The sequence below is a fragment of the Littorina saxatilis genome, linkage group LG13, assembly GCF_037325665.1.
Source record: "Littorina saxatilis isolate snail1 linkage group LG13, US_GU_Lsax_2.0, whole genome shotgun sequence".
In the NCBI taxonomy this organism is placed as follows: domain Eukaryota; kingdom Metazoa; phylum Mollusca; class Gastropoda; order Littorinimorpha; family Littorinidae; genus Littorina; species Littorina saxatilis.
This window is the reverse complement of record NC_090257.1, coordinates 977192-1002200: the sequence shown is the minus strand read 5'-3', so window position 1 is coordinate 1002200 and position 25009 is coordinate 977192. Positions and strand designations below refer to the sequence as shown.

The 25009-nt window shown below is 42.6% G+C and overlaps 1 protein-coding gene across 2 annotated transcripts in view; it reads right to left on the bottom strand.

Annotated features, from left to right (window-relative positions):
- Positions 1-25009, bottom strand: part of LOC138946218 (filamin-A-like) — a 69510-nt gene that overhangs the window by 22589 nt on the left and 21912 nt on the right. Inside the window, exons 3-15 of one of the 2 annotated variants that reach the window (XM_070317741.1) lie at positions 24436-24577; positions 19847-20042; positions 18478-18543; positions 15142-15355; positions 12410-12521; positions 11955-12142; positions 11303-11458; positions 10809-10940; positions 10255-10384; positions 9328-9462; positions 8060-8236; positions 6725-6868; positions 4123-4248 (exon numbers count right to left, since the gene is read on the bottom strand). In XM_070317741.1, the coding sequence (XP_070173842.1) occupies positions 4123-4248; positions 6725-6868; positions 8060-8236; positions 9328-9462; positions 10255-10384; positions 10809-10940; positions 11303-11458; positions 11955-12142; positions 12410-12521; positions 15142-15355; positions 18478-18543; positions 19847-20042; positions 24436-24577 (1918 nt within the window). The remainder of the gene's footprint in view (positions 1-4122; positions 4249-6724; positions 6869-8059; positions 8237-9327; positions 9463-10254; positions 10385-10808; positions 10941-11302; positions 11459-11954; positions 12143-12409; positions 12522-15141; positions 15356-18477; positions 18544-19846; positions 20043-24435; positions 24578-25009) is intronic. The other variant, XM_070317742.1, reaches the window with a different exon arrangement.

The window sequence follows — 25009 nt, the reverse complement described above, 5'->3', positions numbered from 1 at the left end:
CAAATCTAACTTTTTCCCATATTTAAATTTTCCAATGGTCATTTTGGTGATTAAAATACAATAATTCACAAAATAAATATAATCATTTTTCAAACTTTCCCTAAAATAACCCAAAAATACATTTTCTTCATTCAAAATAATGGCAACATGTATTTTCTTATAAACAAAATCTTTACATATTTTCCAACCCTTCATCACCTCTTGGCAACTAAAAAAGAAATGTTCAAGAGTGTCTAATTCATTACAAAATTCACATTTATTCGATGTTCGTAATCCCATTTTGTTTAATAAAATATTGGTTGGATATATTCTATGTAATAATTTCCAGTGCAGCAGACGTAATCTTTCTTCTTTTGTGCTGTTAACAGCCAATAACCAGTTTCTTTTATCCAAATTTACATTATGTTTTCGTTTCCAAAAATCACAGGCACTCGGAATCTGGACATCAAGATCAACTAAACATGCTCTAATAAACGTTGCTGTTATTTTTCCACCATTAATAATGAAATCCTGCAATGTAAAATATTGATATGGTAATGTGTCTGTGCGTCTGGATTTAAGTGCTGTGCATAATGCATTATATTCAAACTGTCTGGATGGTGTATAACCCACTTTTTCACATAAATCTTCAAAAGAAATAATAATACCATTTTCATTCATGACATCCTTTACAAATGAGATATTATGTTTTATAAAATCTTTAAAAAATAGGCATTTATGTTTAAATTGAATATTCATATTCAAATGCATTGGTCCTTCAAATGTACTGGTTCAAAATTATACTTTTCACAGAAAACACTTTTATTGTCAAGCCAAGTTAATAACACTTGTTTCTAAAACAATGATCTGCAACTATTGAGGCCATTCATCGTTTTCGAAGATGCATTTGAGTCAAAGCACGATAAACCAATGCCCAGACATGCCAGACAATATCTTGGAATAACAGACCAATACTTTTGTGTGGAGTTATGCAAATTAACAAGCCAGGAAATCATAAATGAGTTGTGCATATCTACTACGTTTATCATATTCAAACCCCCATAATCTTTTTCTTTACACATAACTGTTCGTCTTACTTTTTCAAATGCGCGCGTATTTGAATACTTTTTCTTCCAAATAAACCTAAACAAAATGGAATTATATAGGGTCAACAAGAACAGAAAACAATATAATCAAAGAATCACATCAAAATTAACACATCATATACAGATACAAAATTTAAAAATAAATTGTCATACTGCATTTTAAGTACAATTGTCAATGATAAAAAGTGTCAATTTTTAACATAACTTAATCTAGATCTGAATGTTGTTATAATTTTGTTTAACATGCACATACATTTTAAATGAATTGATGAACCATTCAGCACATGTTTAGTTGCATTATGTGTGACATATAATTTTTTTTGAAGCTGTATGTGTTTGTTTTATGTTTAAGAAAAATAGGCAGTGAGTTCCATAGGACCGCACCTGAATAAAGAAGGCTTGATTTGAAAAGGTCAACACGTGGAGACGGTGTTATGATTTTTAGTCTGTTATAGTTCAAAATAAAATTATCACGTAATGTCTCCGGTGCATACCCTGACATCACTTTATGCATTATAACACCTTTATTATACATTAATCTTTTTTGAAATGGTAATATTTGCAAATTTGTATAATCAGATTCTGAAGGAGTGTGATTTGTTAGCATAACTAGCTTAACTGCTCTTCTGTGAAGACTGGCTAAAGCTTTCAAAACATTAGCACTTGCACAATCCCATACAGTGGATGCATAATCAATATTTGACAAGATGTGATTGTAAAAAAAGATCTTTTGCGAGTGGAGATTCAAGAAGTGTTTAATGTTTGATAATTGATATATTTTTGGGAAGCAAATCTTACAGATGTAATCAATGTGGTCATTCCATGACAAATTATTATCAATCTTTACACCAAGGACTTTATGGTGAGACACTTCTTCCAATACTTGATTTCTAATATACAGAGAGAGAGAGAGAGAGAGAGACTATAGATACATTAAAACAAAGCATTACACTGCCTGAAAAAGCATCAACACGCGCAAATTAACAAACAAACAAACAAAAATACAAAGCGGAAGTATCATTAGCGCATGCGTGATGAAAAGCAGTGCACATTTCAATCACACAGGCTGTGCAGCTTATCGCAAAAGAAACGACAAAATGAAAGAAAAGTGAGCTTACATTTAGAATGTAGTGTGATAGATATATAGATATATAGATAGAAATATAGATGGATAGATATATAAATAGATAAATGGATAGATATACAGATAGATAAATAAATAGATAGATAGATAGATAGATAGATAGATAGATAGATAGATAGATAGATAGATAGATAGATAGATAGATAGATAGATAAGAGGCATTGCACATCGCTTAGACCGCACAAACCATACAGTCCTGGGCCCGCTACACAGCAGCTCACAGTATACGTTCTGTACGTTCAGCGTATACTTTCTGGTGGTATCAGCGAAAAATCCTTATTGGAACTACCAGCTGAACGTATACGGTCTCTTTAGATAGATAGATTGACGTGACGTCACACGGAAAGAACGGAAACTCGCAGTAAAAGAAACAGGTAGTAAAAATCAAGCTTCAAGTGTTACAGGCTGCGGCGCACAGCCACACACTTTAATTTGTGCTGTCACGGAACACGTAAGTAATCTTGTGGCCGAGTGGTAACGCACTTGCGCTCGGAAGCGAGAGGTTGCGAGTTCGACCCTGGGTCAGGGCGTTAGCAATTTTCTCCCCCCTTTCCTAACCTAGGTGGTGGGTTCAAGTGCTAGTCTTTCGGATGAGACGAAAAACCGAGATCCCTTCGTGTACACTACATTGGGGTGTGCACGTTAAAGATCCCACGATTGACAAAAGGGTCTTTCCTGGCAAAATTGTAAAGGCATAGATAAAAATGTCCACCAAAATACCCGTGTGACTTGGAATAATAGGCCGTGAAAAGTAGGATATGCGCCGAAATGGCTGCGATCTGCTGGCCGATGTGAATGCGTGATGTATTGTGTAAAAAAAATTCCATCTCACACGGCATAAATAAATCCCTGCGCCTTGAATATGTGCGCGATATAAATTGCATAAAAAAAAAAATAAATCCCTGCGCTTAGAACTGTACCCACGGAATACGCGCGATATAAGCCTCATATTGATTGATTGATTGATTGATCTTGGGGAAAAAAAAGAGGCATTACCATGTCCACTGATTGACTCCATTAGCATAAATAATAATGTATAAAGTTTTCGTCATTAAACAAATAGAAGAAACCCTTCAACACTCTGACTCCGTATAATGTTAACAGTGATGACTTTTAATTCTTTTCTAAAAGAAAATGCGCTTCAAGGAAATAGGGTACATGATAGTTTTAATTCAAAACTCAAGGAAGTGTTCTTGAACCATTATAATATTGAAACAAAACTCAGAGAATATTTAACAAGACATGTATTACAAAAGTAGTTCAGATTGATTTTTCAAATACTAGTCTAGCTGTATTATCTATAATCTATATTCTACTGTCCAATTAATTGCCTATGATCATATATTAATTACAAATGATGGTTCAGTCGACGCATGAGCTTGCACACTGTAAACATTCTGACATACCGAAAAGCACCAAGAGAGAAACTTTTTTTTTATATGAGGACCTAGGGGTGGGTAAAACGTAAACACAGTTGAACAAAGAATGAAGGGAAAATGCACAAAAAGGCAAGACGAATGATTTGAGGTCGGTATGAATCGGAGAAAGAACGAGATAAATGAATGACTGGACGGAAAAAAGAAACGACAAATATAAGCAAAGAAGACCTGAGCTCAACGCCATCGTACTTTCTGAACAATCATCTTTTGACAATACAACAGAAAGCGGGGGAAATTCACAAGTCAAGTCAAGTCAAGTCAAGTCAAGTCAAGTCAAGTCAAGTCAAGTCAAGTCAAGGGGGAAATTCACATCAACGCGTAAAAGCAGGGCCAAAATCGTGCAGCAAACTGATCTGGTTATTATGTCAGAGTAAAATTAACGACACAGGTATGACATCAAACAACGAAGGGATGACGTCATACAACACAGGGATGACGTCACAGCAGCCAATACCCTTGACGTGTCTGTCTCTCCACTGGACCTTTATGACGTAATGACCCGCTCTATAAGGGACGTATTGAAATTCGCACGAGTTCTCGTCCAGTGCAAATCGACGAACGTGAAGTTCCCGGCCCTCCGCTGCGTGTGACAAGAGTGATGAGAAAATGACAGTCTCAAAGGAACACCTCAAAACAGGTGTACACAAGAAGCACTACTTGAATTCAAAATCCTTCACCAACAATCTATGTTAATGAGTATCTGACCGACCGGGAGTAAGCACATGCTTAACTTTCAACACACCGAATTTTGCCGAATTTTGACACATTTTCAAAAAATATCATTAAATATCTGATGCACTTACATTAAATTGGTTTGCTTTTGTGAAATATTTGATTCTTAAATGTTTCTAATTAATATAACATGTACGAGGGTAAATTTAACACATAATCCAAATATTTTCAAAGAAATTGGTATATTATTGGATTTCGGAAAAAGTTTTGCTCTTTGAGACACCAACACACTTTTGGGTGGGGTTGGAAACACACTTCCAGGTAGAAAACGGTTCATGGAAAACAACTCATCCTTTCTGGCCTATTTAGCAAACTGGCAGTGGAAACGATTGCCTCCCTTTACCGTCTCTGGTGTCTGTGAATTTTTTTTAATACATTTTTCTTCCTACCGCCAGTATACTGGTGCTATGTCGTGGAAGTCGCGAGAGTGTCATTCTGACTCGTTTTACCTATAACTACCCCCTCGATTACCGTAATAAGACGACTGATATATTTTTTATTTGCATGTCATTTGTTATATCCATATGATAAACAGTAACCTACAAAACAATTTGCACCCGAAAATGACTCGAGTAAAAGAAACTCCCACGAGAGATTTGACTATTGCTGTGCCTTGTACTCCCAGCCTTCAGAATAGTACGTGGAAACGACCAGCATGAATAAAGAACAAGAGTGCCAAGAAATACTTTATAAAACCAGAAATGAACACGACTGCAGTAAATAATTCTAAAGCAATCAACTGCATCCATTTGACAACTTTCTTGTCAGGTTTTAGTTTCATAAATGCCATAGTTAAAGTTAGCAGAATAAAGAAAATTCAAAAAAACATTAAAACAAGTCGCGTAAGGCAAAATTACTACATTTAGTCAAGCTGTGGAACTCACAGAATGAAACTGAACGCACTGCATTTTTTCACAATGACCGTAGTCCGCCGCTCGTGCAAAAGGCAGTGAAATTAACGAGCCTGTTTAGTGCGGTAGTGGTTGCGCTGTGCTGCATAGCACGCTTTTCTGTACGCTTCGTTTTAACTTTCTGAGCGTGTTTTTAATCCAAACACATCATATATATACGTTTTTGGAATCAGGAACCGACAAGGAATAAGATGAAATTGTTTTCAAATCGATTTCGGAAATTTCATTTTAATCATAATTTTTATATTGTTAATTTTCAGAGCTTGTTTTTAATCCAAATATAACATATTTATATGTTTTTGGAATCAGAAAATGATGAAGAATAAGATAAACGTAATTTTGGATCATTTTAGAAAAAAATAATTTTAATAATAATTTTCAGATTTTTAATGACCAAAATCATTAATTAGTGTTTAAGCCTCCAAGCTGAAATGCAATACCGAAGTCCGGCCTTCGTCTAAGATTGCTTGGCCAAAATTTCAATCAATTTGATTGAAAAGTGAGGGTGTGACAGTGCCGCCTCAACTTTTACAAAAAGCCGGATATGACGTCATCAAATATATTTATCGAAAAAAATGAAAAAAAGTCTGAGGATATCATACGCAGGAACTCTCATGTCAAATTTCATAAAGATCGGTCCAGTAGTTTAGTCTGAATCGCTCTACACACACACACACAGACAGACACACACACACACACACCACGACCCTCGTCTCGATTCCCCCTCTATGTTAAAACATTTAGTCAAAACTTGACTAAATGTAAAAAGAAGCGTGATATGGTTCAGTTGCGAATATTGCTGAGAGCAAAAAAGGAAGAAACACGCCCCATGCCACTGTTGCAACCTTGCAAATCTCTACTGCGGGTAGTTTCTCTGTAGTCAGCCAGCTTCTTCTTCTTCTACTTCTGCGTTCGTGGACTGAAACTCCCACGTACACTTGTGTTTTTGCACGAGTGGATTTTTACGTGTATGACCGTTTTTACCCCGCCATTCAGGCAGCCATACGCCGCTTTCGGAGGAAGCATGCTGTGTATTTTCGTGTTTCTATAACCCACCGAACTCTGACATGGATTACAGGATCTTTTCCGTGCGCACTTGGTCTTGTGCTTGCGTGTGCACACGAAGGGGGATAAGCCACTAGCAGGTCTGCACATACGTTGACCTGGGAGATCGGAAAAATCTCCACACTTAACCCACCAGGCGGCCGCGGCCGGGATTCGAACTCAACAATGTTTGGGATTTGAAGGACTTTGAAGGACCTCGGCAAGTTTTCAATGACGTTCAATGACTTGACATTGACCTCCAAACCCAAGCACTTTCAGGGATTTCAAGCACCGGTAAGGTCAAAATGACACCATTACCTTGACCAACTTCTCACGACTATCTAGCGAAAAGAAACAAAAGTGTCTTACCTTCCACGGAGGCCGTGACCCCCTCTCCATTCTCCACCCCCTGCACCACGAAGGAGGCCTCCTCTCCCTTCACCCCTCTCTTCAGGCCCTCCCCGAAGGCCACCACCTCCCCGGGGTCGAACACGCTGATGGCCTTTGGACTGCCTGGACAACAGATAGAAAGGTACTGTCATACTATTTTTTTTAAAGACAAAAACCAATCACATGAGTTAACAACGTTTTAAATATAATCAGCATTGAACGTACGAAAAATACAAAAAACAAATCTATTCCTATTATCAAACTATCATTAATAATATCTATGACATCATGTGGACATGAAGACAACGACATTGTCAGCGAAATCTCTCATGGTGTTTTTTTCTCTTTTTTTCTCCAATATGTTAACAACTTGTATGTTTGACCTCTGATGGACGTAGGATTAATGAGATAAGATATCTAGTAAACAAAACCAAACGGTCTCTTTTGGACCCTCGCTTCCAAAATGAAGTTTCTGACGTCAAAAGCGAAACTATTTCAATTGTGGCGTACGTCAAGAAATAATTCACATGCAGTCATTTTTTCTGTTTGTGTCACGGAGAAATTGCAAAGAGTTTTCAGAATGAAGTTTGACTCGATGACTTTTTCGTATCAGTAGTGGGAAGTTTCTTGTAAGGTCACCGATAGGCTGTGTGTGTATCGGTATCGTATATCATTAAGGAGTTAACTTGACCTTTTGACAGTGGATTACACATCCGCATGCCCGCCTGTCCCGTCGTCCTTCTCTCCTTCCCGTTTTCCGTCCCTCCCTCAATATACGACTTTTGGAAATAACTCCGTCGGTTTTGTATAGGTTGTAAAAGAGTGAATACCCTTGATTTTCCTTTGAAAAATAACTTCACACGTGTGTCTACGTGTTTCCGAGAGAGATACAAATGAGCAGAAAGACTCAATAAAGTAGAGAAAAGACGCTGCACAACCTCGTCTCAGTTAATGCGGCGTAAATACAGCCTTTCTGGGGAAGAACGCACACACAAAGTATTTAAACACCGCTCAGTTTTTGGAATTAAGATTAAAAACATTTGACTCACAATTTCTGGCACGCAAGGTCATCTTTTCGTGCAGAACCAGAGACGGTATCCGTGTCCCACCCCCGTGTCACCGACCACAGTGGCTCGTGAAAGACCTCGGTCATTCTGCCGTAAGTGCAGAAGGCTGATACCACCGAAACACGCATACACTAGTGTATCTCATGTAAAGTCGGGGTAAAACCCGGGAACATGCCCCTAATGGCTTTGCCGTGATGGCGTAAAACTTGAATTTCTCCCACGCAAGATCATACATCCATTGACTCACCCGTGACAGGTTCGCCCTTCAGATAAGCCTTGACTCTGAACGAGCCGGCTTTGGTGGGTTTGAAGTGAATATGCTTGACACCATTTTTCGTTAAAATCGTGACGTCACTAAGCACCTGACCACTCCCGTCTTCCACCTCGGCTTTGACGTCATCACTTGCCACGCCATCACACGTCACTGCAGAAAGAGAACAACAATTACACATACACAACTCCCAACAAAAGAAGAAGAAAAAGGTCGCCATAGATACCCAATTATGTATCTAGATCGGAGGCATTTTCCTTTTACAAAGATAGTCCTCTACCGGTAAATATAATGACCAAGAAAACAGACGATTAGAGTTAGTGTATGCCTTTATATCAAAACTCTACAGCTAGCTATGTTACTTTCTATGGAGAATTGGGTCTTTTATGCAATATGGTTACATTTATCTTAACTTCAGATATGTTCCGATACTCTTCATCCTCCACCGCAACAGAACACCGATATTCTGTCCAATTTAGTCAAACTCTTCCTTTTAAAGAGAAAGGTACACGAATATTTCCATATTGGCTTCTTCTGTTTTTAAATTCTCGAGTTTTTACTCTATCCAAAATGAATCTCCACGCATGCGTAGCGGAATTGTCGCAAAATTTCGCTCGAATGAGTGTAAATCCTGATATGAATTGGCCGAATGAGTGTAAAGCCTGATATGAATTGGCCGAATGAGTGTAAAGCCTGATATGAATTGGCCGAATGAGTGTAAAGCCTGATATGAATTGGCCGAATGAGTGTAAAGCCTGATATGAATTGGCCGAATGAGTGTAAAGCCTGATATGAATTGGCCGAATGAGTGTAAAGCCTGATATGAATTGGCCGAATGAGTGTAAAGCCTGATATGAATTGGCCGAATGCGACTTCGCGAAGTCCTCTTCACAAAGCCGACTTGACGAAGCTGACTTGACGAAGCTGACTTGACGAAGCTGACTTGACGAAGCTGACTTGACGAAGCTGACTTGACGAAGCTGACTTGACAAAGCTGACTTGACGAAGCTGACCTGACGAAGCTGACTTGACTTCACGTTGGCACTGAATTTCGCTAATAAGACTTCACGACTAAATCTTCGTCAAGTCAACTTCATAAAAAGAAGAGCGGCCTTATTCGAAACTTTGGCTTCGCATCTGCCGCCACCCAAAAAACCGAACAACAAACAAACAAACAATGAAACCAGAAAAAAACCCACAGCATCTTATACAAAAAACAAACAAAAAGGGGACATAACACTGACCACTGCACTCCACTGTCTCTCCCACGAGAGCGGAGGGAGGGGCGTCGAGTGCGACCTTGGTGGGGTCATACACTGACACCTGAACCGCACTGCCCACAACCTTCCCGTCCGCGTACACCTGCACCGTCCACTTGCCTGAAAATAACGAGTCGGAAATTAGTCACAGAATAAGACATTATAATACGTGTGACAGCTGCTCTGCACTGACGGAGTTGTCTGCCGGTGTAACACGAAATTTTTACTCCACGAAAAATTTACTCGGGAGTAAATATTTCGTACGAAATTCTTACTCCGAGTACACTCTTCATACGAGAAAAGAACTCCCCAAGGCACGAAAAAATTACTCCCTCCACGAAATTTTTACTCCCCATTTTTATTACTTCCAGTAAAAATCTCGTACGCAAAAATGGGATGCTGGCGAAGGGATAATGCCAATAAGGGATCTCGCGCACACGAATGTCGCGCTACCCTCTTTCCACCCCTTCCACCACCAAGACTAACAGGGGACAAGGGAGTAAACATTTCGTACACCTGGCATGGGAAGTTAAATTGCTCGTGTTGGGGTGAAGTAATTTATTCGTTATTTATTCGTCAGGGGAGTAACATTTTTGTACGAAATGTTTACTCGGAACTCACCTGTCTTGGGGAGTAATTTTCTCGTGCAATGGGGGAGTGCTTTTTTTCGTAAAGGGAGTATATTTTTTGTACGAAATGTTTACTCCGGAGTAAAAATCTCGTGGGAGTAATTTTCTCGTGTTACACCGGCCGTGAGCGTCAGGTATTCATAGTATTCCTATGGTTCACATCAGAAGTATATCATACTACACTACTCGTCATAAAAAAGTACACACATACATTTAGCTGTAGATCTTGTAGGTGAAGATGACTTTTGACAGAAACGAATGTGGCCTTAAAATATCAACTGACCACTGCCTGTTGGTGTGAAGGGGGCAGTGATTGTCCCTTCCTCACTGTTAGTGGTCAGCATTTGCACCTGTCCGGTGTCCGAGCGTGCCTCCACCCTGTACTGCGCACCGTTCACCCCTGTGGAGTCCACCTGCCAAGGAAAGGGCCACATGCACAATGGTCGAAAAAAGCAAAGTACATTACACCGAATAGTCAGATGCACGGACGCACAAGAAAGACGTAATGACACACACATTTACGTGTTGCATGTCTCAAATAACATTGCATTACAGTAACTGAACCGGAAGACACACATTAATGCACGCACGCACGAACGCACAGACACACACACATGCGCGCGCACTCACATCACCACCACACACGCATGCACGCACGCATACATACATACATACATACGCACTTAAACTATCACACACAGACACAGATACGCGCATGAACCCACCCACACACACACACACACACACACACACACACACACACACACACACACACACACTCGCACGCACACACACACACGCATACACACAGAAGTATACCTAATTTGAAAATCTCACCTTGATGTTAAAGTCATTGCCGACCCTGCACTGACCAGACGAGGTCAAGACCTTGACCTTGCTGACGTCCCTGGTGACGGTGAAGGTCACGGGACTGCCGACCACATCCTCTCCGTCATACGTCACGTGAATCTATGTAGGATAACAAAAGACAGTAGACAGCTGTAAAGGGGAACACTTCCGGTCTAGGGCCCATTGACAGTGATTTACTTCCTCTCGCTCTCTCTTCCTCTCTCCGTTTGGGTTTCTTTCTCTTTATTGGAAATGTACGCTTGATTATAAGTTGGAACTGTGAATCTCACTGCGGTAATTTGAATCACCATTGTAAAGGCCTTTCTGAATCGAGCCCGAAGCCCAACAATCCAATGCCGAAGCTTGGTGCAGTCAGCTTCCTGAAGTCCATTTTGCCCTTGAACTAAAATCAGGCCTCAGAGGCTTAGCCGTCGACAATAAAAGTTTTTGTCGTTGTCTTTGAGTTTTGAAAATGTACTGACCGAATACTGGCCGACGGTGGAAGGGATGAACTTGCAGTCAGCCATGTTTTGTGTCCACACTACAGAACATGGCGTCTCTTCCTCCGGTCCTTGAACTTTGACCTCCAGCTTGCTCCGGTCCGTCTTGTTGTCTGATGATGTGACGAAGAACCGAGACTGCAAGACCAAAGGGTTTAATGACAAACGACACCGATTGAACAGACCAAGACGTGATCTTCTTGGCTCTCTCAAGACCAAAGGGGTTAATGACAAACGACACCGATTGAACAGACCAAGACGTGATCTTCTTGGCTCTCTCAAGACCAAAGGGGTTAATGACAAACGACACCGATTGAACAGACCAAGACGTGATCTTCTTGGCTCTCTCAAGACCAAAGGGGTTAATGACAAACGACACCGATTGAACAGACCCAGACGTCTCTTCTTCTTGGAGACTTCCAGACCCCGTGAGTTAAGTAACAGTATGTCTGTTTTGTAGTTATATGATGTGGTCAAGAACCACCAAGATTGAAGTTTTGGATATCGTCTTGCTGTCAAAGAAGATAGAAAAGAAGGCAACGCACATCGCTACACAAACTGAAACTTAACTCTCAGAGCCTGACCTCAGTACCACCTCGCTACACAAACTAAAACTAAACTCTCAGAGCCTGACCTCAGTGCCCTGTTTGACATCGTCCAGAGTGCAGTTCAAGGTAAGTTTCTCCGAGCCTTCTGTCGGAGGAGTGACCTTCATCAGTGAGCTGAGGATAGCCATGATAGCCAGGTGGTCCACGTGAGGGTCCATCAGTTCTGTCGCTGTCAGGGCTGACGTTACTCCCAGACTTTTAGCTCCGTCAAGCCCTGAAACAAAATCATCAGTAACAAAACAAAACAAAAACAAAAAAAACCACCAACACACACACACACACACACACACACACACACACACACACACACACACACACACACATACACACACACACACACACACACACACACACACACACACACACACGCTTATTTTTTTGCGTTTGAAATATTGACATTTTCACACCGCCAAATAAGGCAGTCATTTTCCGTTTTGAGAGAGTTTCAAAGACATACACCAAGTCATGCGCAGAGACTGACCTTTCTGGCAATTGCCCTGCTTGTCCGACCGGTCAAGGTTCGGCCACCCGGGAATTTTGCCGCCCAGAGAATGCACAATGGAGCAGAGGTAGTACCCGTCATTCCAGTCTGTCTGCAACACAGACAAGAAAAATGTTCATTCAAAATGAACAGCGTCGATGCAATGTCCACCAAAGATTTATTTTGGGAAGTGTTAAAGGTTAGGGTCAAAAGTTAATGAATTGCATGTTGTGCTGGATATATAAATTGTTTATTTCAGTCAATGCTTGATTCATAAGTACATTTTTCAGCATGGTGCATCTACAGGAGGGTGCTCCAACAATGATACATAGTGCCAACATTTAGCGCAAACTTTTCACAACAGTGCATTATTACCACAAAGCGCATACAGCGATTATATAGTAGCAAGTTGCACTAAACATTTGAACAAAATGCATTTTGTTCAAATGTTAACAGCACAGCACCAAGTTTTGCATAAGTGCACAACAGCACTGACCATTTCACAAAAGTGCATAACAGCTGTGACAATTTTACAAAAGTGCATTGACCATTTCAGGCAGATGGCTAACATGCAGATTTCGCTTTTGTCTGTCTTTCTTTGAAAAGTAGGCATGTTCAAGATCGATGAAGTCATGAGCAATTGGGTTAGATGACAGAAAAGATTCAAAAACGTCAGATTCAGTTAGATGACAGAAAAGATTCAAAAACGTCAGATTCAGTGTTTTGGGCACTGTTGAACAGGAACATTCTCTCCTGTTCAACAAATGTGGGTTCAATTCAAAAGCAACATTGTCACAGATAGGCTAGTGTTACATTTCTGTAAAGTTTCAAAAACATCTTCCATGTTTTGGTTACTGTTGAACAGAGGCATATTTTCCTGTTCAAAAAAGTCTGACACCAATTGTCGTAGTTGTGGGTTAAGGTTCGATCTATACTGTCCTTCAAACGAGTCGTAGAACCGTCATTGTCACAGATAGTGTTACATTTCTGTTTTACATTCAAACGAGTCGTAGAAGTAGTAGTACATTTGCGTTTGGTTGTTTTTTCTTTTAGATTCCTGTCACTCATACTAGCAGTATTGATTGAGGTACATAAATCTGTTGATGTACAGGGATGACTTGTTTGTAATGAATCCTTGTTTCCTCCACATTGAGTTTGCATTGCAGTTGGACAGAAATGAACAGGTGTTAATTGATAAACACATTGATAATGGCTTTTGAGAAAATCAATCAATTCTGCAAAGGAATTAACTTGATGACATCAAAACTGCAGCGCCATTTGAAGAATGGTTACCATTTCTGTTTCTTTGATGGGAATCAAACAAATAAAAACATTGACTATCCAAGTTACCATGAATGGCAATAGTTGACTCCTGAAAAGTAGCAAGGATATAATTTGAGACGATAAACGCCTGATGCAATCCCTCCTCAAGGTCAGTCAACTCAAAACCTTCATCATTCGCAACATCAGTAGGCAACACAGCGGGATTCGTATGTCCAGAAATCATGTCGAAAAAATATTACATTTCAAAAGCATGTCCAACCACAGTTGTTGGCAAGTGTTCGTGTCCGAAGTAGCCTTCAGTGTGTGTATATGTATTCATGTGACAGAGAACGTGACCTCATTGTTCAATCCTCTCTCTCTCTTCTTTCTCATTCGAACGCACACACGCAAGAACGTAGCCTACGCACGCATGCACGCGCACGCACACACACACACACACACACACACACACACACACACACACACCCCGCTGACGCACACGGCAAACCACGCACACACACACTGACTGTCGGCAAGCATCTCTTTTTGTTTTCTTTACCTTTGTTTATTGTGTTTTCGATATTTGTGTTTATTTTTTGCTTGACTTATCTGTTTTATTTTAATGTTTGCTATCCACATCGTGTGATAAATGTTTCTTCTCAGTCTCCGAGTCAGTTTAGTTTCTGCACGCCGCTTTGGTACTCCTTGTTTTTCTAACTGGTGTATTGTGCGCGACTGATTTGCGGATTTATTTTTATTCCTTTCATATGCAGTTGAAGTGTTGTGGGTGTTATTGTCTGTATATGCTATGTTGCGTCTGTGTATGCCTACAAGAATTTTGGGTGTAATGTGCCTGTGGTCTGCTCGCAGTCGAGCACAGAAAACATGGCGGCGCCCTGTGGCAAATTCGTGGAAAGTCTTCCCGACCGCAGATACCAGCGTCGTCCGCGACGCTGGAATAACACAGAACCTAACAATCAGACCGCAACACTTAGTAATCAGATAAAATAAAATAAATTATAGAATGTAACAATCAGATCATAAGACAAAATATAAAAATTATAAAGCCTAACAATCAGACCAGAAAACTTATAAATTAGACGTAATAACAGAAATGATAAAATCAGACCATAAATCTTACGCATTCAACGAAATAAAAGAAATGATAAGAAAGGGGACGAGGAATATGTTTATATAATGTAGACATGTGTTGAATATGTTTATATAATGTAGACGTGTGTTGAATATGGGCTATGTAATTGTACGTTTTGTTGTGCCTTACTCCTAGAATGCGCCAGATTGCACATGATTATTTGAATCTAGATTTCAAAAAAATTTCCGGGGGGGTGGGGGAGGGGGAGGGAGGCATGCCCCCGGAACCCTCTAGGAGGTTCGTGTGCTCAACTAATGTACCCCTACCACAATTGGGAACCCCCTCCCTCACCCTACTTAGGTCCGGCTTTGCTCACCGTCAGGTTGCTGATGTTGGTGGTGCGGAGCTGCCTGCAGACCCAGTTGAGCGTGGCGTAGTAGCCCGGGGAGTCCTTGCGGATGAAGTAGGACAGGTAGGTCATGGCCGACAGCTCGTCCAGCTCCTTGCTGGCAAAGTCCTCGGCGCTGATCACCCGGGGCACGTTCAGGTGCTCCTTGGCCAGCTGCATGGCGCGCCGGCAGTTCTCCACCCTGCCAAGCACAGAGAGGTTATTGTCCACCCTGCCCATCACAGAGGGGTTATTGTCCACCTTGCCCATCACAGAGAGGTTATTGTCCACCTTGCCCATCATGGGTTATTGTCCACCCTGCCCATCACAGAGAGGTTATTGTACACCCTGCCCATCACAGAGAGGTTATTGTCCACCCTGCCCATCACAGAAGGGTTATTGTCCACCCTGCCCAGCACAGAGGGGTTATTGTCCACCCTGCCCATCACAGAGGGGTTATTGTCCACCCTGCCCATCACAGAGGGGTTATTGTCCACCCTGCCCATCACAGAGGGGTTATTGTCCACCCTGCCCATCACAGAGAGGGTATTGTCCACCCTGCCCATCACAGAGAGGGTATTGTCCACCCTGCCCATCACAGAGAGGTTATTGTCCACCCTGCCCATCACAGAGAGGGTATTGTCCACCTTGCCCATCACAGAAAGGTTATTATCCACCCTGCCCATCACAGAAAGGTTATTGTCCACCTTGCCCATCACAGAGGGGTTATTGTACACCCTGCCCATCACAGAGGGGTTATTGTCCACCCTGCCCATCACAGAGGGGTTATTGTCCACCTTGCCCATCACAGAAAGGTTATTATCCACCCTGCCCATCACAGAGAGGTTATTGTCCACCCTGCCCATCACAGAAGGGTTATTGTCCACCCTGCCCATCACAGAGAGGTTATTGTCCACCCTGCCCATCACAGAGAGGTTATTGTCCACCCTGCCCATCACAGAGAGGTTATTGTCCACCCTGCCCATCACAGAGAGGTTATTGTCCACCCTGCCCATCACAGAGAGGTTATTGTCCACCCTGCCCATCACAGAGAGGTTATTGTCCACCCTGCCCATCACAGAGAGGTTATTGTCCACCCTGCCCATCACAGAGAGGTTATTGTCCACCCTGCCCATCACAGAGAGGTTATTGTCCACCCTGCCCATCACAGAGGGGTTATTGTCCAGAGCTGTGTACCAAGGGAAACCAGGGCGGAGATGCACAAACCGACAGGGGGCGCCACCCAAACGGGAGAGAACAAACCGCGTGTTCTGATTGGTTGAAATCACAACACATTTCAGTTTCAACCAATCCAACACTGCGGGTGGCTCCCGTTTGGGTGGTAACTTTCTCGTGCACCTCAGCCCTGGTTACTTCTTTCTTCTTCTGCGTTCGTGGTTTGAAACTCCCACGTACACTCGTGTTTTTGCACGAGTGGCATTTTACGTGTATGACCGTTTTTACCCCGCCGTTTAGGCAGACACACGCCGCTTTCGGGGGAAGCATGCCGGGTATTTTCGTGTTTCCATAACCCACCGAACTATGACATTGATTACAGGATCTTTTTCGTGCGCACTTGGTCTTGTGCTTGCGTGTACACACGAAGGGGGGGGGGGGGGGGGGGGGGGGGGGGACAAGGCACTACAAATCTGCACATTAGCTAACCTGGGAGATCGGACAAATCTCCACCCTTAACCCACAAGGCGGCAGCGTCCGGGATTTGATCTCACGGCCTTCCGATTAGGAGGTCGATGTCTTATCCACTACGCCACTGCGCCCGTCACAGATGGCTTATTGTCCACCCTTTTTTGGATACACGACGTCGCTTTAGTTGTGCAACTTCTGTTGCTCTCTCTCTCTCTCACACTTTCACACGCACACACACACACACGGGACACACACACACACACACACACACACACACACACACACACACACACACACACACACACACACACACACACAGAGTAACAAACAGACAGACAGACAGACAGACAGAAGCACACACACGCACAGACATACATACAGACAGACAAATAGACAGACAGACAAACGCACGCAAACACACACCCACACACGCACGCACGCACGCACGCACACATTTACACACACACACACACGGGACACACTCCCTTTCTCCCTCTCTGTTGTTTTACCCCCACCCTCCGCCCCCCTCTCTCTCTCCGCCCCCCTCTCTCTCTCCGCCCCCCTCTCTCTCTCCGCCCCCTCTCTCTCTCCGCCCCCCTCTCTCTCTCTCCGCCCCCCTCTCTCTCTCCGCCCCCCTCTCTCTCTCCGCCCCCCTCTCTCTCTCCGCCCCCCTCTCTCTCTCCGCCCCCCTCTCTCTCTCCGCCCCCCTCTCTCTCTCCGCCCCCCTCTCTCTCTCCGCCCCCTCTCTCTCTCCGCCCCCCTCTCTCTCTCCGCCCCCTCTCTCTCTCCGCCCCCCTCTCTCTCTCCGCCCCCCCCTCTCTCTCTCCGCCCCCCTCTCTCTCTCCGCCCCCTCTCTCTCTCCGCCCCCCCTCTCTCTCTCTCCGCCCCCCTCTCTCTCTCCGCCCCCCTCTCTCTCTCCGCCCCCCTCTCTCTCTCTCCGCCCCCCTCTCTCTCTCCGCCCCCTCTCTCTCTCCGCCCCCTCTCTCTCTCCGCCCCCTCTCTCTCTCTCCGCCCCCCTCTCTCTCTCCGCCCCCCTCTCTCTCTCCGCCCCCCTCTCTCTCTCTCCGCCCCCCTCTCTCTCTCCGCCCCCCTCTCTCTCTCCGCCCCCCCTCTCTCTCTCGCTGTCTTTTCCTCACTCTCACACACACACACACACACACACACACACACACACACAGTTTCTTGCGGCTATTCTCTGAGGATACAGACAAACAAGAAATTCCTTCGAGGTAGGAAAAACACCCCCGTTGGTCAAAGGGAAATAACCATTCTCACTGCCACCAACTGAGAAGGTTATTTCCCTTTGACCATTAATATGTTACTCTATAAGTCCTTGTAGAATCTTAATCCACCAATAACTCCCTAACCGTGTGTTTGACTGGTCCCAATTTTTGTAAGGACCGTCTCAGGAATGTATAGAACCTGTTCACCAAGTTTGGTGACGATCGGTCCGTTCATTCTTGAGATCTATATGCGAACACAAACACACAAACACACAAACACACAAACACATCGAGCGAAACCTATACACACCCCTATACCGGGGGTGTAATAACACAGTAGGAACCGATAAAGCAAAAGCACAAAAGACACAGGCGTCTGTCAGCAAATCTTTTCATAAACCGAATAATAGCGGAAGGTGACAATCTGAAGGCGTCATTTGTGTGCCAACCTGACCTGTTTCTTGGGTCCATTTGTTTCCAATCCGGGACGGTGCCAGGCTTACAGTAGTTGACCAACGCACTGCACACACACAACGCACACAATGATACCGACTGACTAACGGTTTGAAGCAGAGGCTCCTTCAACAAATAAAATGGAATGACTCACAACGAAGATGAGTCGTTGGAACATTAAAGTTACGCCTGTCAGTTAAAGCTTTCATCTTTCTCCTGATAGCGATCATCTTCACCATGACAGATCTGTACAGGCCTTTACAGAAGATAGAAGCATCTTTAAGGTTTCAAGATCCAAGGTTTTATTAGGCTTCATACCCATAGGGCTTTTAAGCTAACACAGTACACAGCTAAATCACACACTCACCGATTCATAGACACACAGACACAGACACAGACACAGACACACACACACACACACACACACACACATATATATATACACACACACACACACACACACACACACACACCCCCAGCAAACAATGGTCTTAATTAAGCAACAACAAGCACACAAGCTGTAAATCAAAAGAGCACACACAACTAACATCATCGCTGGCCAGAAAACTAATAAATAGGAATAACCTTCTATACAATGAACATTCCACTGGCACGTATTGTATAAAAGCACACCCCTTCCCACGAAAACAGGTCCTCTCACCTTCTCAGATATGGCGAGGCTTTTGGATGGTAAGCTGCGGGTGCTTGGCTGTTTGAGTGATTAGACGGGTTACTGTTTGTCGACATGAGTTCTTTCAAATCAACTCAACCCGAACCACAAACCTCAACAGTGACAGGCCTTCTAGAACGATCTTTCTTTTATTCTCACGAGAATACTGATAATTTATTTTGGCTCAAACACATCATTATCCTACCCTAGAGTAGGATTAATATACAAAACGCCTGCGGTGCGTTGTTCCTGGCCAAGGCCAAGGACAGTGTTCTAATCTAAAGGAAGCTGATGCAGAGCACCAAGAGTGTCAGCAGAGAGAACCGTGATAGCGTATTAAAACTGAGGCAACATTTGGAGAAAAGTCGTAATTTTGACTTGGAACTTGGATTAATTTTGTTAACGTAATTTGCATGTTCAAGGGACATAACAAATGGCGGACTGGTGACAGACATAGTTAATTTGGGACACTGTTCCGGAATTTTACTAGTTGCAAATGCTGTATCAGGAATTCCCCGCAACAGTACCGAACAAAACACTAGTGCGCATGTATACTTACTTGAGTGCATTCCATCACTCCAGTCTGTTGTAAAGTTGTTGAGCGAACACTACCCCCAGCGCTCCATAAAACCGCTACCGTTATGTACAAGTGCACTAATCCCTGCGACAGTACCCAAGAACCCAGTGCGCATGTACTTACTTGAGTGCAATTCCATCGCTCCAGTCTGTTGTAAAGTTGTTGAGCCACACCCCCTCCAGGGCACCCTGGAACCACTGCAGCATGAGTCTCTTGGGCGGAGCCTTGCCCTTGTTGGCACTGATCTGGTAGCGCAGGATCAGATGCCATAGCAACCCAAGAATCAGCTTGCCGCTGCCGTTCACGATGTCCTCCGTTCCTATGGTAACAGAAGAAAAATACAGTCTAGAGACAGTCATTCTGCTTGCTGCCGTGCGAGCCTAGAAAATGTTCCCTCTTTATTTTCACTGCGCTGGCTGCAAAACCCCTCCGCGCGGAGGTTTTTTCAGACACATCAGACACAGGGTGAATAGGTGTGTTTTTTTCTTTCATTTTATTATATATACTTTATGATCCCAATGCTGAGAAATGCTGGTCACTTCCTTCCAATGGAAAGCTAGCAGCAACGAGAGTCGCGCTACCCAGGTGTCTGCGCGTCTGAGCTACCAGGCCCCCCGGGTTGCAGGAAATACATCAAGTCCATCAAGGCACCGTCTTCTTTCCATGAGGACCATTTTTTTTTAAACCATCAAAGATCAAGATAACAATGAAAATGTACTCAGCAGACAACAGCAACAACAACAGCAACAACAGCAGCAACAACAGCAACAACAACAGCAACAACAACAGCAACAACAACAGCAACAACAACAGCAACAACAACAGCAACAACAACAGCAACAACAACAGCAACAACAACAACAACAACAGCAACAACAACAGCAACAACAACAGCAACAACAACAACAACAACAGCAACAGCAACAACAACAGCAACAACAACAGCAACAACAACAGCAACAACAACAGCAACAACAACAGCAACAACAACAGCAACAACAACAGCAACAACAACTACAACAACAACAGCAACAACAACAGCAACAACAACAGCAACAACAACAACAACAACAACAACAGCAACAAGAACAAATAGACATGAACTAGTTTTGACTTTCGTCTCCGTCAAAAATCAGTCAAGGTTATTAGGCCAAACAAAAATATAATTATGTTGGTCTAGGGTAACCCGACCGACCCTATTTTTTCCCGCCGACCCTAAACCTTTTTTTCATTGCTCAAAAAAATCCCAACTTTTGGCACATTTTGCGAACTATACCGAAACAATCGACGAAACTAGAAAAAAAATAGAAAAAAAAGCCGACCTGCCGACCCTATCGTTACCCTAAACCAACTTATATTTTTGTTTGGCCTTACATCCCATAGCTAAGAGCATCCCTCCACTTGGACATATGCCGAAAATGAGCATCCTTGCTGCTTGCTATGCACAGTGGGATATGTCAATCTGACCATTCATTCAGCAACACATTCACTCTCCTCGGGAAACACTCTTTCTCTAGTTAGTTTTTGGTATGTGACCAAGTGGAAGGGTGCTGTTACCCCGTGTACAGCCTGGCCAGGTGTCTGATGGTTGACATTCTGCCTGAGCTTTACTTTACTTTATTACTTTACTTTATTAGTTTACGTTATTAGTTTACTTTATTAGTTTACGTTATTAGTTTACTTTATTAGTTACGCTATTACTTTACGCTATTACTTTACGTTATTACTGTACTTTATTACTGTACTTTATTACTTTATGTTATTACTTTACTTTATTACTTTACGTTATTACTTTACGTTATTACTTTACTTTATTACTGTACTTTATTACTTTACGTTATTACTTTACTTTATTACTGTACTTTATTACTTTACGTTATTACTTTACTTTATTACTGTACTTTATTAATTTACGTTATTCCTTTACGTTATTACTGTACTTTATTAATTTACATTATTCCTTTACGTTATTACTTTACTGTATTACTGTACTTTATTACTTTACTTTATTACTTTACGTTATTACTTTACTTTATTACTGTACTTTATTACTGTACTTTATTACTGTACTTTATTACTTTACGTTATTACTTTACGTTATTACTTTACGTTATTACTTTACTTTATTACTGTACTTTATTACTTTACGTTATTACTGTACTTTATTACTGTACTTTATTACTGTACTTTATTACTTTACTTTATTACTTTACTTTATTACTTTATTATCCAGTGCTCTACCAACTGAGCTCCCCGGCCCCCAATGCATTGTGATTTCTATCAATCTTTGTGTCGGCAGAAATCAATCTGTCATTTTGTGTGAGGCAGCCTGTTTATCTTAACATCAGGGCCAGGGGGAGGAAAGGGAGATAGATACCACTAAACTGAGAAAGGAAAGGGAGATAGATATCACTAAACTGAGAAAGGAAAGGGAGATAGATAGTGATACCACTAAACTGAAAAAGGAAACAAAATTGAATCGTTCCCGAAAAGCCACATTACGGTTGAAGGAACTAAAAACAAACAGATAACCAACCAATTATATATTATATACATGTATAAACTCCTGGACAGATGTGTTGGTTTTAATAAACGGTTGCATGGGAGGAAAGGTGTTTATAATACTGAACTCCCAGCTTCTCTCTACCATCCCGTTCCCTCCTCCAACCCCCAAGAACTTTCATTAAGCCCAAAGTTAAAGGCCCACCCCCCCTCGTAAAAGCAGTTCCCCTCCCCGTCTCAGATCTGGCCAGGCTTTTACACGGGATAAGACCATCCCTCCACTTGGTCACATACTAAAAATCAACCCCTTAACGGCGATTTTAAATTTTGTGATGAATTCATTTCCGTTTAAGAAATTAATTCTTTGAATAAAAGAAGCACTGTGCACAGAGAGCACCCAGGCTGTTCACTGTAGTGTGTGGTAAAGTGTGTGATCAAGTGTGTGGTCAAGTGTGTGGTCAAGTGTGTGGTCAAGTGTGTGGTCAAGTGTGTGGTCAAGTGTGTGGTCAAGTGTGTGGTCAAGTGTGTGGTCAAGTGTGTGGTCAAGTGTGTGGTCAAGTGTGTGGTCAAGTGTGTGGTCAAGTGTGTGGTCCAGTGTGTGGTCAAGTGTGTGGTCAAGTGTGTGGTCAAGTGTGTGGTCAAGTGTGTGGTCCAGTGTGTGGTCAAGTGTGTGGTCAAGTGTGTGGTCAAGTGTGTGGTCAAGTGTGGGGTCAAGTGTGCGGTCAAGTGTGTGGTCAAGTGGGGGGGGGTGGTCTTATCCCATGAAGACGCTTGACCAGATGTGAGACGGTGCTCGCGAACTGTTTTCAAGAGGCGGAGTAGGCCTTTAAGTTACTCCGCGAAAACTTTGCAAAGTCTTTTTTTTACCGAAAATTCAGTACCAAAGCTTAGTGCAGCGAGCTTCGTCAAGTAGACTTGCCCCAAATAATATCAGGCTTTATGTTTAACCACAGCGAGCTTCGTCAAGTAGACTTGCCCCAAATAATATCAGGCTTTATGTTTAACCACAGCGCAAAACACAGGCTGCCACACACAAAGTGACAGATTGTTTTCTGCCGACACAAAGATCGATAGAATTCACAAAGCATTAGCCTCTCAGGCAGAGTGCAGTATCGTGTTTCGCGGTGAAGTGAATACAACTTCACCTTGCTCAGAATTTTGTTGCGTCGATTCTATCTGATCAACCATCCAGAACTGTGTTTGTCAACAGTAGCACTTGATTTCCCTCCCGTTCGAGGGTCGTGAATTTTCAGTGTGAACATTGAGTTTGATGGTGGTCCTTTTGCATCTGTTCGTTAGATATGAAAAAGGCAACATTCCGTCTATGAAGAATGATTGTGGAGAATATTAAGTTCTCAATGTTCTGGCGTTCTCGTATGACCAGTCTAACATTTTATTTTAGTAAGATATAGACTACCATGCTGTCTTTCTTAGACACAAACTCGTATCAACAATCAAGCATGCTGTGTTACTGAGATGCAAGCTCCTATGACCAGCCTAGCATTCACTTTGTAGTATGACTCAAACTGGCATGACCAGTCTTGTTGGTTCCCTAGCAACTATTCACAATGTGTGCTCTCTTTATTTGGTGTTTAACGCCGTTTTCAACCGTTCAAGGTTATATCGCGACGTAGGGAAGAGGGGAGATGGGATAGCGCCACTTGTCAATTGTTTCTTGTTCACAAAAGCACTAATCAAAAATGTGCTCCAGGGGCTTGCAACGTAGTACAATATATTACCTCACCGGGAGAATGCAAGTTTCCAGTACAAAGGACTTAACATTTCTTACATTCTGCTTGACTAAAATCTTTACAAAAATTGACTATTCTATACAAGAAACACTTGACAAGGGTAAAAGGAGAAACAGAATCCGTTAGTCGCCTCTTACGACATGCCGGGGAGCATCGGGTAAATTCTTTCTCGTCCCAACCAATATGGGACTCCCCCTAACCCGCGGGGGGTTGTGTGCTCTCGCGGCTTATGGCTGCCTAAATGGCGGGGTAAAAACGGAATACACGTAAAAACCCATTCGTGCAAAAAACACGAGTGTCCGAGGGAGTTTCAGGCCATGAACCCAGAAGAAGAACAAGGAGAACAAAAAGAACAAGAACAAGAATGAAATGACATGGGAATATAATGCCTGTTTCACTTTGGGTGCGACATTTATTGTAATATAATGTTTGCTAAGTTTAGACTGCAGATGTTCTTACCAATGTTGACCAGTCTGATGTGGTCATCCGTGCAGGCCTGCAGGGCCAGGGCCACGTTCTGCAGCATCATGATGCGACTGGAGGGGTTGTTGTACACACGCCCGATCTTGCGGAACTGCAAGGCCTCGATCAGGGCGACGAGCTGCACGTGCAAAGAGCAGTCAACGGTTCAAACAGCATTTTATTCATAAACACACACATGATAATCCAACAACAGGCTTACAGAGGAGCACAACAACAAGTTTACAACTAATAATAAGTGCTCACATAATCATACCTGTTATTTCATAGCGGGATATGATTAACAAAATGTGGTGACAGATCTTCTTGAAAAACAGAACATTGATATCATTTAAAAAAAAAGATGCACACAAGTAGGAGAACAGAAATGAAATATTGTGACATATTGAACAGACACTCAATCCCATATGATGGCTGACAAGAGTTCATGATTTGGTTGGTTCCTTATTATTTGCTTTCGTCTCTTCAGTTGATATGGCCACAGGAGACCGATGCAAGTTTGATTCGTTTCTCAGTTCACATGGCGAGCTCCATGCTTAAAACTATTTACAAT